We start from the raw sequence: 17,693 nt of genomic DNA, 5'->3' as shown, positions 1-17,693 counted from the left end.
TACTGAAGGAGCAGTCAAAAGGACACACCTTAAGTTCAGTTTTTTTTATTATTTAAAAATGTTCTGCATTGTAGATCAATACTAGTCACTTTAACCATGAATAAAAACATGGAATTATTTAATAAACAAAAAAACACTTTCTGCTGCGTTAAACCATTTAGATGTTAGAATAATTTTACTTTAATAAAACCTAGAGGCAATTTGCTTTAATAAACATTAGCAATAAATAACCTTAAATTAATAACACAAATAGTGCAAAAATAGTAAAACCAAAGTTCATCATACACCACACATACCTCTTATTTGGATAAAACTTAATAACTAAATTACTAAAACTGACTAAAACTAAGACTAAAACTCTAAATCACCTGTCAACATTATATAAATAATGAACAGCAACCCAGATAAGAGCATTTTTGCTTGTTAAGTTTCTACATGATTTCTTGTGTTCCTTTATAGTCTGGATGATTTTAGTTTTAATGTACAATGTAGGGAACAAAAATAAAATAATAAAAACACTAAAGGAAAAGGTGTGTGCAAACGTTTGACTAGTACTGTATCTTTCAAAGTATCTTTGGCCTATACACCCTTTTTTAGAGAAATTATTGACATCTGTAAGTCACTGTATAAAGTGTATACTGATAACAAGAATCAGCTAAATGCCATAAACACAAGTAAAAAGGCTGTGCCACTTTATTCTGTTTATGACACTCATTTTAACGGATGGCATTCTTAACTGAAGAGTCTGATGTGAAGATGAGAGATCATTTGACAATTCATTTTTCATGTTGCATAGATGTAAACTAAAATGTTACTGAACTAATAAATGAATGAAGTGAAGACACTGAGGTCATCTGAGAGGCAGTGTGCGGGATGAATACTAAACTCTGCAGTGTGGAGGAGTCTTTCAAAGAGTAGGACTCAGAAACTGGAGTGACTAAAGGGGCTCTGAATTAAGTATTCAACCTAAACCTTTTTCATGCAGCATGTATTTTCTACATTGTAGATTAACACTAAAAGCATAAAAAATTAAGGGACACATATGGAATTACAGTAACACTAACCAGTAAAAAAAGTGTTTGTCCTCCACATTAATCCCCTGATCTAAACCTGATGATGATGATTTGAGGTGATTTAATTGGGATGAGCTGGAGCTTCACAGTGTGAAGGAAAGCAGCAACTATTGTTCAGCACCTCCAGGAACTCCTTCCTTCAAGATGCTGAGAAAACTATTCCAGGTGACTCTCCCTCATGAAGACACTGAGATTAAAATACCAAGAGTCTGCAGATCTGTCCTCAAAGATAAATGTGGCTACTTAAAAGATTCTAAAGTATAAAGCATATTCTGGTTTAACAGTTTTTGTTTACAGAAATGTTCTGCATGTATTCCTGTATAGCTTTAATGTAATAAATAATTTCAAATTGTAAAAAATAATCATAAAAATAAATAAAAACCCATTGAATGAGATGAGGTGTGACTTTTGACTGGCACAGCATTTGCTGTTGTAAATTTAGTATTATTAACTAAAATCAGACAGTACTTTGAGCTAGATTATGCCATGCACTGCTCAATAACAGAGCTACAGTAGGTTAACAGTAATAACAGAATTATTAGCTAAAACTTAGGTAAAACAGCTCTGGTAATAATAAAATAATAAGAGGCCACTTCAAATATTCAAATGATGAGTTTTTGTTTTTACCAAATTGAAAATCTCTGGAACATAATTAAGAGGAAGATGATCACAAGCCATCAAACCAAGCTGAACTGCTTGAATCTTTGCACCAGGAGTGGCATAAAGTTATCCAAAAGCAGTGTGTAAGACTGGTGGAGGAGTACATGCAAAGATGCATGAAAACTGTGATTAAAAACAGGATTCTTCCACCAAGTATTGATTTCAGAACTCTTAAAAGTTTTTGAATATGACCTTGTTTTCTTAATTTTCTGAGGTCTGAAGCTCTGCATCATTTTTGTTGCAGGCATTTAGAAGTTTATAGTTTACAGAATAAAACAACAAAATATAGTCAAAACTATACCTATAACTAGCAAAATCAGAAACTGGTTTAAAAAAACAAAGTTGTCTCATATGTGATGTATCAACTTCTACCCACCAATTGTATTAGATAGAGATATGATGAGAGATTATATTTAGAAAAGAACATTATTACAATAAAAGGATGGCGCATTAAAAAGGGTTGTGTTGCCTGAGAGCAAAACCATCCAAAGAAGGTTACCCAACCTATATTTACAATGTAGAAAATAAAAAACAAGGAAAACATATGGGTTTGTCCAGGTCTGTCAAGATATTTTACTGGTACTGTATTTGCTGTTGTAAGGTTATGATTATTAGCTAAACTCACCCAGTATTTTATACGTTTGTTCATGTACTGCTCAATAACAGACATGAGGTTAACAGCAGAAAACAGGTGAAATTATTAGCTGTAACTGAAATATTAGCAAAAACATAGCTAATACAACAGATATATAATTTAATTAACAAATTTCTCAACTTCTACCTACTGATTATACTGGATGGAGACAGGCTGTGATTATATTTAGAAAAGAACATTATGATAATTAAAGGGATGGTGTAAAAACTAAAAGTGATTTGTTGCCTGAAAGAAACATTACCCACAGAAGGTTAGCTGAATTAACAACGTGCAAAATCATAAAAAAGAAAACATGAGGTTTTCCAGGGCTGTCCAGACTTTTAACTGGTACAGTAACTTATTTGTTGTTGTAAATGTAGGATTATTTACTACACAGCTAACTTCTACCTATTCATTGTATTGTTTGGTGATATGATGAGAGGTTATATTTAGAAAAGAACATTGTCAATTAACGGGATGCACAAAATCATAAAAAGGAAGAAAACACATGGGTTTGTTCAGGTATGTCCAGACTTGGAATTGGTACAGTATTTGCTGTTGTAAATTTAGGATTATTAACTAAAATCTCCCAGTTTTTGAGCTAGGTTATGACATGCACTGCTCAATAACAGAGCTACAGTAGGTTAACAGTAGCAAACAGGTGGATTTAATAGCTATAACTGAAATATTAGCTCATAAAATAGCTAATAAAAGATTCATAGGTTTGATGTTTTAAGGCTTATGATATTTTACAATCTAAACTTCCCAAATTTACCATTCAATCTGGTTAAATGCGCCTTTTTGTGCTGTTTGGCTAAAATAACTGAAACGCCGCATTAGCTAGAGTGAGCTAACGCTAGCGAACTAGCCTAGCAACCCGGTCAGACTGATGTTGCTATAGCCATTTAGCTTAGCTTAGCTAGCTAACTAACAAACATAATTAAATAAATATATAAACATAGCTAAGTATTGTTAGACTCTGCACGCACTCATAGCTAACTAGCTATATAAATAGCTCATTTAATCTATAAACTCTTATTATAGCTACACAAGCAAATATATATATTTTGTAAAGTTAGCTTGTTAGCTAGTTAGCTTAGCTAGCATGCATCTGCTCTGCTGCGGCTTTTGTGTTAGCCTAGCTTTAGCGTTAGCATTAGCATTGGCTGACAATGCTGCGCACTCAATTTACTAACCTAGCCTAGCTAACCTACCTTAACTAGCTGCACATATAATTATAGGTAATGTTCGTTAACTTATATTTAACATTAAATTCTAGACCTAATATATATAAATACGAGCCCAATTAGTGCTTAAATTCATTACGTTAAACATAAGTTAAATTTAGCTAAGAGCAGCTCTATGGAGCTAACAGTAACTAGCGTCAGTTACTGAGCCCAGGCCTGTAATAACCCACTGCACTCAATCAGAAATCCCGATCATTCACACATCTATAGACGTCTACTGACGAACGAATCTCCAACAAACCTCGCCATTAAACGCTTTAACTGCCTCCATGTCAGCAGCGGCGGGTTCGGCTCCTCACTTCCAGCTGAATGTGGATTTTGGTGAGGTGTGGGTCGCCTGCACAGCCCGGTCTGAGCTGCGCATGTCCTGTGGTCGGTGGTGGAGGGTGGACGTGGTAGTGGTGGGGGTAACAGTGGGAGGGTGAGATGAAGGGAGGACTCTGCACTGGGGTTCACATTACCAGGCAGAAGTGAATTAACCCCTTTTAAATCAGATTTTTTTTTGCTCAATGTGGCTCAGATCTGATTTTTTTTCCATGGCTGTGTGTACGTGCCAAATCCGATTTTTTTTTCAAATCAGATTTCAGTCACTTTGGCTACGTTCACATTAGAAGCCACGTTGCTCAAATCTGATTATTTACACAGATCGGATTTGGCTGTCCAGGCAGAAGTGATTCAAATTAGATTTTTTTTGCTCAATGTGGAACAGATCTGATTTATTTCAGATCAGATTTGAGTCACTTAGGCTCCGTTCACATTACAAGCCATGTTGCTCAAATCTGATTTATCTTGACGGTTCACATTCACAAATGTAAGGCTACATTCACATTACCAGGCTGAAGTAGTTCAAATCTGAATTTTTTGCTCAATGTGGCTCAGATCTGTTTTTTTCATGGCTGTGTGAATGTGCCAAATTTGTTTTCTTCAAATCAGATTTGAGTCACTTAGGCTACGTTCACATTACAAGCCTCATTGCTCAAATCCGATTATTTGCACAGATTGGATTTGGCTATATACAGTTCATTTTCACAAATGTAAGTGAGCTGTATCTGTGTGTAATGTGAACAAATCTGTCCCTGAAACGCCTCACATGCGCACACTTATACATGTATAAACGTCTCCTCCTTCACCAACAACAAAAAAAAAACCCTCATATTTGAGAGACGACTCGTAGCTTTTTTAAAGGGCAATGGATGCATTACCAGCTCATATGTGGACATTTTTTGCTGGAGTGGAGAGTAAACAGCTCATCTGAAGTTCATGCTCAGGTCGAGGAGGTGAAAAAGGCCAGGTGGTTTGCTTTTGCTGTTTTTGCAGCTATAGCTGCACAGCTGCACCAAGAGATGTTTGGATATGAGAGAGAAGCATATAGTGCATGCGTAAAAGCTAAAGGACACATGAATTCCGATTTGACCGTTCACATTCATGTCCATGGATTGGATACATATCTGATTTAGGACCACATATGAAAGTGACTCAAATCCCATTTGAAAAAAATGAAAAAATCAGATCTGAGCCACATTAGGCAAAAAATCCGATTTTAATCACTTTAGCCTGGCAATGTGAACAAACATTTTTCTTTTATATGTGCTCCTAAATTCTATTGTTGTTTCTTTTTTTTTGCGTTATTTGAGTACGGGTGGGAATCACAGGGCATCTCACAATACAATGTGTTGCCCATGGTATTGATGATTACATGATACTGTGATTCTACCATACTCAATATATTGCGTGACTCAATATTGTTAATTTTCTTCGATACTTTACATATTTTTTGTTACTGAAAATAAATTTGCGAAAACCAAGAATTTTACCAGGATTTATTTCACAGAAATAATATTTGACGCAATGTATCGATACCGTATGTCAAACGAAATTCCATTAATTGAAAATCTGTGAAGTAAGTTTGGAGGATATAAAGAGTAACCTGATTCAGAGGAAACGTTTTTATCTTTTTTTTAAATAATTAATAATTTTTAATAATTAATAACGTCTTAAAAAGTTTAAACGAACTATTAGTTGGGATATTGTGCTGTAAGTACTGTTAATTAATTTACCCTTATTTCAAAGTGTTACCTTTTCTAATTTACATTTGTGACAAAAATATGGATTACCACTATTGTTATCATTGTGCAATGACAGATTTTTAATAAATATTGCTAATACTGAGCCCTGTGGTAAACAACAAATCTGTCCCATGCCTTACAATTAAAATATAATATATAATATTTTATTCTCCCCTAAATAAAAGCTAAATATAAATGCAAACAGAGATATCAGCAATAGTGAACAATAGAAAAAACACCAAAAAGAGTTACATTGAGAGCTTTGCTTCATTTGTGTAAAGGTGTTATTTCTCCAGTAGAGGGTCACATGCAAGAAAGACTGTTTAATATGTCTCCCATAACACACACACACACACACACACAGAGCCAGTGAGGAGCTGAGCGTGGTTGTGTGGACGTGAGTTGAATGTGATGAAGCTTGGCACTCCTCTGTCACACTGGCCACCTGCAAATATGCCTCTGTCACTTCCCTCAGAGACCGAGGAGAAAACACACATAGGAAAAGAACATTTAATCAAAGTTCACTTTTCCATCTCTAATGCACTGATACAATGTTGATTTCATTTGTGCATGTTGATTTTAGGTAAATTCAACATTGATTAAATGTTATGGTTATGTGTTGTTTCCTCCAACGTTCGGAAAACACTAATGTAATGTTCTAAAAGTGTTACACATGAAAAGAGAAAACATTTCCATAATCATGTTAATTAAAACTTTCTAAAAACTGCTTGACAACATAATCACAGGAGTTTTGTATTATTTCATAAACTAGTGGACTACCAAATGGACTAGTGGACTACCTACTAGACTAGTGGACTAGTGGACTACCGACTGGATTAGTGGACTAATGGACTCCCAAGTGGACTTGTGGACTCCCAAGTGGACTTGTGGACTAATGGACTCCCAAGTGGACTTGTGGACCACCAGGTGGACTAGTGGACTAATGGATTACCAAGTGGACTAATGGACAACCAAGTGGACTTGTGGATTACCGTGTGGACTAGTGGACTAGCGAGTGGACTACTGACTGGACTAGTGGACTACAGAGTGGACTAGTGGACTAATTGACTACCGACTGGACAGTGGACTACCGACTAGACTACTGGACTCCCAAGTGGACTACTGGATTTATGGACTACCAAGTGGATTTGTGGACTACTGAGTGGACAGGTGGACAACAGAGTAGGCTAGTGGACTACCAACTGGATTAGTGGACTACAGAATGGACTACCAAGTGGACTGCCAAGTGGACTAGTGGACTAACAAGTGAATTAGGGGACTTGTAGACTACCACGTAGACTAGTGGACTACCAAGTGGACTACTAGACTACTGAGGGGACTAGTGGACTACAGAGTGGACTAGGGGACTACCAAGTGGACTAGTGGACTAACAAGTGAACTAGGGGACTTGTAGGCTACCAAATGGACTAGTGGACTAACAAGTGAACTAGGGGACTTGTAGGCTACCAAGTGGACTAGTAGACTACCGAATGGATTAATCAACTACGAAGTGTACTAGTGGACTACCGAATGGATTAATGAACTACCGAGGGGACTAGTGGACTAATGAACTACCGAGTGGACTAGTGGAGTAGTGAGATGGTTAGGACGCTTGTAACAGTGGAGTGACTATATTTAAATTACATCTGGAACCTGTACATTTTTCATAAAACCAAATTTGTTATTCCAGTATCAATAGTTTTTGATTTATTGGAAAAACTCATCAATTTATTAAAACATCTGCATCTGTTCTAATGTGATCTGCTAATGTGAGAAATGCATATAAATAAATTTGTTTAGGTACTTTAGATATTAAGATCACTAAAACACTAAACACAAAGAGTGCTCATTAAGCAATATAGTTTTTAAAGGTACAGTATGTAGCATTTTCCAATAAGCCAGTTTACCTGTATAGTCTTTTTAAGTACTGACTGATGTACTGCAGACCCTCTGGCTGGCTATGAAAGGGTCCCTGCACCCTCACAACATATTATCATGTTCAGTCAATTATATTGTTACATTATATTTATTTTGGTTAAGATTCAGTATACAGTTTTTAAAGGAAAACTGCTTATTGCATATTTAAGAGAGTAGGTAATTACTGTCAGTTTGCATTGTGGTTATAGGAATATAGAGTGGCAATACAATAGTTTGCTGAATGCTGCAGTGCCACCATGTGGACAACACTTACAATAACATGTTACATTTTTGTAATCAGGGCACAGCCAATGTTTTAAGAGTTCAGAAATCAATATTTGGTGGAATAACCCTGTTTTTAATCACAGTTTTCATGCGTCTTGGCATGATCTCCTCCACCAGTCTTACACACTGCTTTTGGATAACTTTATGCCACTCCTAGGGCACAAATTTAAGCAGTTCAGTTTGGTTTGATGGTTTGTGATCATCCATCTCCTTTTGATTATATTTCAGAGGTTTTCAATTGGGTAAAATCAAAGAAACTCATAATTTTTAAGTGGTTTCTTTTTTTTTTCAGAGCTGTATGTTGAAAATGTAAAATTGTTTATATATATTGAAATTTAAGATTAGTAGAAATATTGTTTGTGTTTTTATACAGTACCAGTCAAAATGTTTCTTTTTCCATTTTTTCCTACATCGTAAATAAATACTGATGTGATTGAGACTATGGAGGAACACATAAGGAATCATATATAAACTTTAAAAGAAAGTGAAAGAAAGTGTTAAACTGTTAACTTGTGGTTTGATCTTATCCTGTGTAACAGAGGAAAATCTTGATCTTTAAACTAAATGAGACTGCATTAAAGCAACATTAATTTCCCACCACAGCCAGGGTTTTGCTTTCAAAGCGAGTTTATTTACACTGATAAAATATTGAATTAAATAGTGTACATCTACACTCTATATTCATATTTTAATTAATGCATAAGTTTAGATAATTGCACAAGCTCACTGAGGACAAATACCCCCTAGAAAAAAGGGCGGAGAGTACAGTTTCTAACAGCCTATGGTTGATAATTAAAAAAAAGAAAACACCCTGAAAAAGTTAATGTACTGAATTTATTCCATCATTTTAACATGAATGAAATACTACGTATACTACATCAGCACAATTTTCATTAAAAGGAAGTAAAAACACAAAAAAAGACAAAGCTGTGCTGATGCACGTGTTTCATTCATGTGGAAATGATTCATACTGTTGAATTTTGAAAATTCGATGCATTTCAACTTTTTTCAGAGCATGATTGTACACCTCATATTTGGAATAGCTAAATAGCAGCAATGCAGAGAGTGATGAAGCTGAGGAAACAGCTGAGTTGGGCTCTTCTGACCCAGCAGCAGGGCTTTAGCAGCACAGCTCAGCAAGAACAACTGATGCAAAGCTACTTCAATTCAGACCAATATGAGACAGAAGAGCTGCGGTGCAAAATAGGATCCTGTATATATTAATATGAGCTGTAGTTTGAATACAAAAAATGTTTTACAGTCTAAAATAAATAAAGTGTAAAGGTGCTTCAAATGGTTCTCTGAGTTATTTCAAATGAAATACTCTGAAATGTGATTTTGTGTTGTTATTATTATTATTATTAAGTTGAGTGAAGTTGAGTACAACTCAATAAAATGAGTTCAGAGAACTTGAATCTGAAATCTTAAAAATGCTTGTTGAGCCAGTGAAAATGAGATTTGAACCAACTTTTAGTTACTACACATGTCAATGCTGTTTCTACAGTGTTGGTTCACACAGCTTTCCCATAGGTTCCTGGCACCACATATTTGCATGTGGGTGTGCCCCCTCTCTTATACTTACTTTCTCATCTTGTGTTGCCTGTTGCACAAAGCAACCTTATCATAGTTGTGCATTAGTGTGATATATGTGTTGATTGTCAACAAAACTCAGGTAAATGTTATATATTTACAACTTAACTGGGTTTAAAGCAAGATAATTACTTGACTGAGTTAAGTTGAGCCAATAAATTTTTTTTCTATATTTTTCATAAAAATTGTTCAGTTTAGTAGTGTTTTTCTGTTAATATGTACAACAAACACTTTGTTAAACAGTTTGTTAAACTAACAAAAAATGTTTTAGCAACTAATTTCAACACATTTTTTAGTTGGCAAGTCTAGCATACATATATTTAGTTATTATATTTTAGTTACTTATATTTTATATTTTATTTTAGTTACTTATATATTTTTAATATATATAATAAAATATATTATATTTTATTATATATATATATTATATTTTATTATATATAATAAAATATATTATATTTTATTATATATATATTATATTTTATTATATACAATAAAATATATTATATAATAAAATATATTTTATTTATGTTTTAGTTACTTATATTTTAGTTACTTATATATTTTAGTTACTTATATTTAGTTACTTCAGCCAACTTAAAACTAACATTTAAGACTTGTTAGGTCAACTTAATTTTGTAAGCGCAGAAAACAAATGAGCCATAAAGTTGTATTAACTTTAAAAAAAAGTTTCTTAATGATGTTAAGTTGGAGTGACTTCAAATTTTTTTACAGTGCATTACCGTGCTTTATATTTGGACAATTCAACCAAAATATAAATACACATCACATCTTTCCTATTGGCTCCTGGCAGCTGGCATCTTTTTGCCATTGCCCTTTTTTCCCATTCACCATCAGTGTGTATTAACTCTCCACAGGCTATGTTCCCTTAGGTGTGTTTATACAGTATATTTTTTTCATATTTGATACATTCTTACATTACCACAAATTAAACAATGAGAGTTTTTGACTGATAAATAATAGTAAGGTTGGTAAAAGTAAGTCTTTGCTGCTGATTTGATGTATAAACTGGACAGTGGCTAAGTGCTGCTACGAGGTTGTTACAATGTCCCAGGTGGTTGTTATGGTGTTACTAGGTGGTTGTTTTGGTGTCTCAGATGTTTTATGTTAATATTTCGTCTAAATATAGTCAAAAAACAGTTTGCTAAATAGTGGAATGAAAATATATTGAGCTAACATTGCATTTTATTGTCTATTTATTGCTGAAGTAAAATTTGGGTTTGTGCACTGCTGCCATTACCATTATTATGTCACACTTTTTTTATAACGTTCCTATACCTTCCTGAAACTTTTTAAAGTTTTAAACTTTGGGTTTGTGACTGCTATCTTGTCAAAGTGATCATTTTTTGTTAATTTATTTAATGCACTGGGCATTTTTTAACATGGGTAAACTTATCCAGGGTTTAAAGTGCAGACATGGCTTTATGGAACTTGTGCACAGAACCATTTGAAGCACCTTCACTTGTAAGAGTGTGTGTGTGTTTGATTTGTGTGTAACAAGCCTGTTCATTAATCTCTAAATACTGATCATAAATGAAACAGTTAGCATTTCCCAACACAACACCTAAAACATCACTGAGTAAATCTAAACCTACGGCATGTCCGGGCTTCAGCTGAAGGTCATTGCACTGTAAAACACTGAGACGCTGTTAGCTTAGCTTTATTCCCACAGAGCATGAACTGAACATGCAGCGTGGTCTCAAAACACACCAATCAGCAGAGCAGGAGGGGTCAGATCCTTCGGTATTATTCTGAAGGTGTGAAACAGAGTGTTGAAGAGGGTTTCTTAAAGTGCAGGTGAAGCAATTCTGCATGTGTTTTCTTATATAAAGAAAGTGCAGGCTTGCAGGCTCCTTGCAGATCGCGTGATCGTTTATCTTTAGATGACTTCTGAGGAATGAGAAGAAAGAGAGAACAAAAGATTACAAAGAACCGTTTAAAATGCTTTTGTAATGCTACCCTATTGTAATGTACAACCTCAAAGCAGGAAAAGTTGGGACACAATGAAAAATGCAACATAAAATAAAAGTGTTTCTTAGATTTACTCTGACTTTTTAGATAATTGCACACAGTACAGACTTAAGATATTTTGTATTTTATCTGTATTTTATCTGCTCAACTTAATTTCATTTATTAATATACATACAAAAAGCAGGACAGGTGGACAGGCAGAGCTAGTGATTAGGTATACATATATACATTTACTTCCTGCTTGCGCTGCAGTTAGCGGCTAATGCTAATGCTGCTGCACCCAGCCTAAACGCTGGAGAAAAGTCTAAGCTTACTGTACATACAAAACTGCTTTACTCACCCAAATAAAAGGTTTTCAGGAGAGAAATCTATGTAAAATTTTGTTTTAATGTTTTTTGTTTAATTTTGCTGCCTTCAAGTCCTTCTTGGACATTCTTACTTACTTATTCGTAACATTTCTTATCAAACATGATGCTTGAATAGAAATCTACAAGACTTGTGTGTATAATATCAGGCAAAAATGCTGGTTTTTAACAGCTTATGCCAACAGGTGATTATAATCATAGCACACCTTCTCAACTGCAAATCTGCTTTTGTGGGATTCCCATGCATTCTGTAAAATAGTGGCTTATACAAAACTCACCTACACAGCAAAAAAGGCAATTGGCAAAAACTAGACAAAAATTAAGACATATGCTAATATAAAAAAAAAAAAAAGAATGCATTCGCAAAGTCTCAAAATGATTAAAAATAATTGAAATTAAGCAAAAATCCCCTTAAATTTGGACACAAGTATCAGAATAACTTGCTGAATAAATTGCTGACTTTTTGAGTTCAAATTACTTTAAATAAGAAGAAAATTGTTAAGACTGTTTCACATAATTGTTGCTAAAATAAGCAAAATCTAAAACTTACAATGTTTAGTAAGACAATAAGTCTTTATAAAGAAGAAAATAAGATTTATTTCCTGCAACAGGTGATTATAATCATAACATACCTCCTCAACTACAACTCAGCTTTTGTGTTATTTTCATGCATTACCGGTGTTACACCATTTTCTGTGACCGTCGGATTCTGTGACCACAGAGAGCGCTATTGCACAATTTCTGTTCACGGGCACGAGCGCGCTCCGTAGACTGCGTAAGCTACGCGGACTCGCTTTATTTTCTCCTTCTGCTGCTGTCGGTCCGCCGGACGATGAGAAACGGTGTTTACAGTTTATTTTGTCTATAAATAAAATAAACGATCTTAAACATGAACGTTTCATTATTAATTCTCTACATTTTCACCTTGTATGAAGAAGGCAGGGGGGGAGTAAAAGATTAGATAAAACCTGAGTAACACTGAGTAACTGAGTAACAGAAAACTGAGTAACACTAAGAAAATGTTTACTTTTATCCCATTACTTTTATGTTGGTAGTATTACAAAACAGAAGAAAACGGATTGATTATCTCATACTTTACACCTGTGCTATCATGCTAAACATACATTAGATAATGTGTATCATATTTAAACTGATATATGATTAATTCAAATGGTAGTTATAATGGCCTTTGGGTTGTTAAAAGATAATTACATTTATAAAAGGTTTAGGTTATTTTTTCATTGTTTTCTGATATTTTGGAGACAAAATGGGCTGAAACATGATGCAACTGTAAATATGTGCCTTTGCCAGGTCCTATCTTAAGCATGAGTTTTTTTTTTTGTGAAAGTGATGCAATCACTGGGCTTTACTCATACTGACAGCTGGCATCAGAATATGTGACCCTATTCCACCTACATTTAAAACAGTGTAAAACTAACCAAATCTTCTCAGATTACTCACTATTCCTTCACCTTTTCAGCTACAAAAACATTTATTACTGGACTTTACCATAATGCTTTATATTAAGGGTAACAGATTCTGACAGCTGGTATCAGAATATGTGACCCTATTCCATCTCTATTTAAAATAGTATAAAACTAACCAAATCTTCTCAGATTACTCACTATTCCTTCACCTATTCAGCTACAAAATAAAATCAAGAATGGTATTCGCAGGTAAGCCTTGGCATAGGGGTCACACTTTCTGACAGCTGGTATCAGAATATGTGACCCTATTCCCTCTCTATTTAAAATAGTATAAAACTAACCAAATCTTCTCAGATTACTCACTGTTCCTTCACTTTTTTCAGCTACACTCAGCATTTATTACTGGACTTGACCATAATGCTTTGGAACAGGGGTCACAGATTCTGACAGCTGGTATCAGAATATGTGACTCTACTCCATCTCCATTTAAAATAGTGTAAAACCAACCAAATCTTCTCAGATTACTCACCATCCCTTCACCTTTTCAGATACAAAATAAAATCAAGAATGGTATTCGCAGCTAAGCCTTGGCATAGGGCATACCTGTCAAGTTTTAGATTTAAAAATAAGGGATATTTTCCTCTGTCCACTTAAAGCCGTCCCACCAGCCCAACGAAGGTTCAGTATCCCTTACATTTTAAGACAGGTTTAAAAAAAATCTAAAATAACCACATGTGAAACACTTACACTACAATTAGATGATCAGAATCTGAAATGTTGTGGACATTCCTACATATGTCATTATTTTAATGCAGCCAAATTAAAAATCCTTATCTAGATATTTAAAAAAAAGTTAAGATTTCATGTCTTTTTTGGCATAATGCACTCTTTTATATGATATATATATATTTTTATTTAATGGATTTAAAATTGAACAAAGGGTGCACAAATTCTGCAAAATGACTGTAGGTGACCTAAAAAATAGTATCATGAGCTTTTACTAAAAGGACAAGGACCAGATATATTCCATCAGTAAAAATTAGTCCTAATGGGCCTACACAATTAATAATTTTTAATTAATACTTCTTTCTTTTGATCACTCCTGATCAGTTCAGTTCATTTCGGTCCTCTACAAATTTCTAGTTAAACTGAGTCACAAACTTTATTTTTATAATTTTAAAAGGTTTAATCTGTGTGTTTTATTTCGGAGACAAGTATTTTTAAGCAGCTATCAGAAAAATCTCATCATAGTTTCCATTAGCCTACCGTTACTTTTATTTTAGAAAAATCGCTGTATATACAGATAGGTTTTAACATCAGCTGCTCCGACGAGCTGCCTGAACTCACCGCGACGGGGGGCTTCCCCACACTGACCCTCCTTGCAAGCTGATTGGCTGTTTCTCCTGAAAGGCGGGACTTTCTCCTTGAACCGGCTCCACGATTGGTTAAGAGACACAGAGCGGTCAGTGCCCTGTCTCCTCAATAATATATATATATATATATATATATATATATATATATATATATATATATATATTATTTTAATATAATACGGGAAATTTACGGGAAAATAATAATACGGGAGGACGGCGGGAAAGAGGAGTAAAATACGGTAGGTTCCCGGCCAAAACGGGAGACTTGACAGGTATGGCATAGGGGGTCACGGATTATGACAGCTGGTATCAGAATATGTGACCCTCTGCCATCTCCACATACAAGAGTGTAAAACCAACCAGATCTTCTCAGATTACCCACTGTTCCTTCACATTTTCAGCTACAAAAACATTTATTACTGGACTTTACCATAATGATTTATATTAGGGGTCACAAATTCTGACAGCTGGTATTAGAATATGTGACCCCTTTTCCAAAGCATTATGGTAAAGTCCAGTAATAAATATTTTGTGTAGCTGAAAAGGTGAAGGGATAGTGAGTAATCTGAGAGGGTTTGTCTGGTTTTACATTATTTTAAATAGAAATGGCATAGGGTCACATATTCTGATACCAGCTGTCAGAATCTGTGACCCCTATTCTAAAGCATTATGGTAAAGTCCAGTAATAAATATTTTGTGTAGCTGAAAAGGTGAAGGGATGGTGAGTAATCTGAGAGGATTTGACTGGTTTTACACTATTACACTTTTACACATGACGCAGTTGCGCAGTGCATCATGGGTCCGACGCGTCGAGAGCGGGGGATGCGATGCGATGAAAAGTTGAGCCGAGCTGAACTTTATGCAAATGAGTCCGTCCAACGCAATGCGTCTATCCAATCAGAGAGCAGGTGTTGGCCTGTAACTCGTCCTCAGCGCAGCGCATGAAAACATTTTAGTTCCGCTTTCAAGCGTCCAGAGAAGCCTGGAAGAGAAGTTTCAGGCTTCCCTGTTCTTTATAAAATCCCTGCTGATTTACAGGGACTCTGTCAGCGAGAAGAAAGGCTGCTGTGATTGTTGGAGTCTCTGGTGGGTTTTTAAAATATTAATATGTAATTTAATTGGAAAAGTTTGCTTTTTTCAGCTTATATACTGCTCACTAGACAGTGTAATGAAGCTCATTCAAACATTTATATCTATAAAGACACATTTATATTTATTAAGTATTGGAAATAATAATATCTTATATAAAAAGCATTTCCCATTTATTAAAACGATTTAATTGGACGACGCAGGGAAAGCCTTTGTCACGCCCACATGCGACCGGTTGGAGGGGGGTAGTGCGACCATGTGCGTTTTCGCGTCGGAGCAGTGTAAATTCACCGTAAATTCACCGTCATGGGTCCGACGCGTCGAGAGCGGGGGATGCGATGCGATGAAAAGTTGAGCCGAGCTGAAATTTATGCAAATGAGTCCGTCCAACGCAATGCGTCTATCCAATCAGAGAGCAGGTGTTGGCCTGTAACGGTGAATTTACACTGCTCCGACGCGACAACGCACACGGTCGCACTACCCCCCTCCAACCGGTCGCATGTGGGCGTGACAAAGGCGTTCCCTGCGTCGTCCAATTGAATCGTTTTAATAAATGGGAAATGCTTTTTTATATAAGCTATTATTATTTCCAATAATTAATAAATATAAATGTGTCTTTATACATATAAATGTTTGAATGAGCTTCATTACACTGTCTAGTGAGCATTATATAAGCGGACAAAAGCAAACTTTTCCAATTAAATTACATATTAATATTTAAAAAACCCACCAGAGACTCCAACAATCACAGCAGCCTTTCTCCTCGCTGACAGAGTCCCTGTGAATCAGCAGGGATTTTATAAAGAACAGGGAAGCCTGAAACTTCTCTTCCAGGCTTCTCTGGACGCTTGAAAGCGGAACTAAAATGTTTTCATGCGCTGCGCTGAGGACGCGTTACAGGCCAACACCTGCTCTCTGATTGGATAGACGCATTGTGTTGGACGGACTCATTTGCATAAAGTTCAGCTCGGCTCAACTTTTCATCGCATCGCATCCCCCGCTCTCGACGCGTCGGACCCATGATGCACCGCGCGACTGCGTCTGACGGAGGCGGCGCTTCCCATTGAAAATGAATGGGATCCGTCGCTGTGCGTCGTCGCGTCGGAGCAGTGTAAATTCACCGTAACGCGTCCTCAGCGCAGCGCATGAAAACATTTTAGTTCCGCTTTCAAGCGTCCAGAGAAGCCTGGAAGAGAAGTTTCAGGCTTCCCTGTTCTTTATAAAATCCCTGCTGATTTACAGGGACTCTGTCAGCGAGAAGAAAGGCTGCTGTGATTGTTGGAGTCTCTGGTGGGTTTTTAAAATATTAATATGTAATTTAATTGGAAAAGTTTGCTTTTGTCAGCTTATATACTGTTCACTAGACAGTGTAATGACTGCTCTCTCTCTCTCTCTCCACCTCATCTCCTCCACACACACACACACACACACACACACACACACGCGCGCGCGCCCTTACCCATTCCCCCTCCGCTCTTCCCCAATCACACGCGTCTCGCTTTCTCCCCTGTTTCTCTCTCTCGCGCTCGGCGTGTCTTTAGTTTCCGCCCGTTTTCGTTTTTCGCCAGTTCTCGGGTTTCGCCAGTATCTCTTTATAAAGGCGTTTTTTTTGCGGCCGCGTCCCAATTCACTAGCCAGGGCAGCGGTCTGCCACAAATTTGATTGGCAGAGGAGAGCATTTAAAGATTTTACACCACACGTGATTGTAAGTTCACTGTGGCGCAGAGCGCACATACCGTAAAGACAAGAAAAGTTCCGGTGCTTTAAATGAACACTGTCAGAATTAAATCCTTCTCAGTAGTTGGACCGCAGTCCGCATATATGTGATCCCTGGTCTAGACCATATACACGGTTCTGTTTTATAAAACCACTCCCTTCTGCCCTGCAGAGAACAAATTCAATGTTCAGTTTTACAGTGTTAAATAGGTCAGGTCAAGAAAGACTTTCTTTATTTTATATATTTTTTATAAAAACA

At 35.9% G+C, this 17,693-nt stretch overlaps 2 protein-coding genes across 8 annotated transcripts in view; both read right to left on the bottom strand.

Moving 5' to 3' along the window:
* Window positions 1–4,033, bottom strand: part of scaf8 (SR-related CTD-associated factor 8) — a 42,921-nt gene extending 38,888 nt beyond the window's left edge. For 3 of the 4 annotated variants that reach the window (XM_049464141.1, XM_049464140.1, XM_049464142.1), the window contains exon 1: window positions 3,856–4,033. In XM_049464141.1, coding sequence (XP_049320098.1) covers window positions 3,856–3,885 — 30 coding nt within the window. In that variant the 5' untranslated portion in view covers window positions 3,886–4,033. The remainder of the gene's footprint in view (window positions 1–3,855) is intronic. The other variant, XM_049464143.1, reaches the window with a different exon arrangement.
* Window positions 4,034–8,491: 4,458 nt separating this feature from the next.
* Window positions 8,492–17,693, bottom strand: part of map7a (microtubule-associated protein 7a) — a 50,971-nt gene continuing 41,769 nt past the window's right edge. For all 4 annotated transcript variants that reach the window (XM_022673215.2, XM_022673214.2, XM_022673216.2 and 1 more), the window contains one exon: window positions 8,492–11,383. In XM_022673215.2, the coding sequence (XP_022528936.1) occupies window positions 11,373–11,383 (11 nt within the window). In that variant the 3' untranslated portion in view covers window positions 8,492–11,372. The remainder of the gene's footprint in view (window positions 11,384–17,693) is intronic.

The sequence above is a fragment of the Astyanax mexicanus genome, chromosome 14 (genome assembly GCF_023375975.1).
Source record: "Astyanax mexicanus isolate ESR-SI-001 chromosome 14, AstMex3_surface, whole genome shotgun sequence".
Taxonomy (NCBI): domain Eukaryota; kingdom Metazoa; phylum Chordata; class Actinopteri; order Characiformes; family Acestrorhamphidae; genus Astyanax; species Astyanax mexicanus.
The sequence above is the reverse complement of the archived record's forward strand: the minus strand, read 5'-3'. Positions and strand labels throughout refer to the sequence as shown.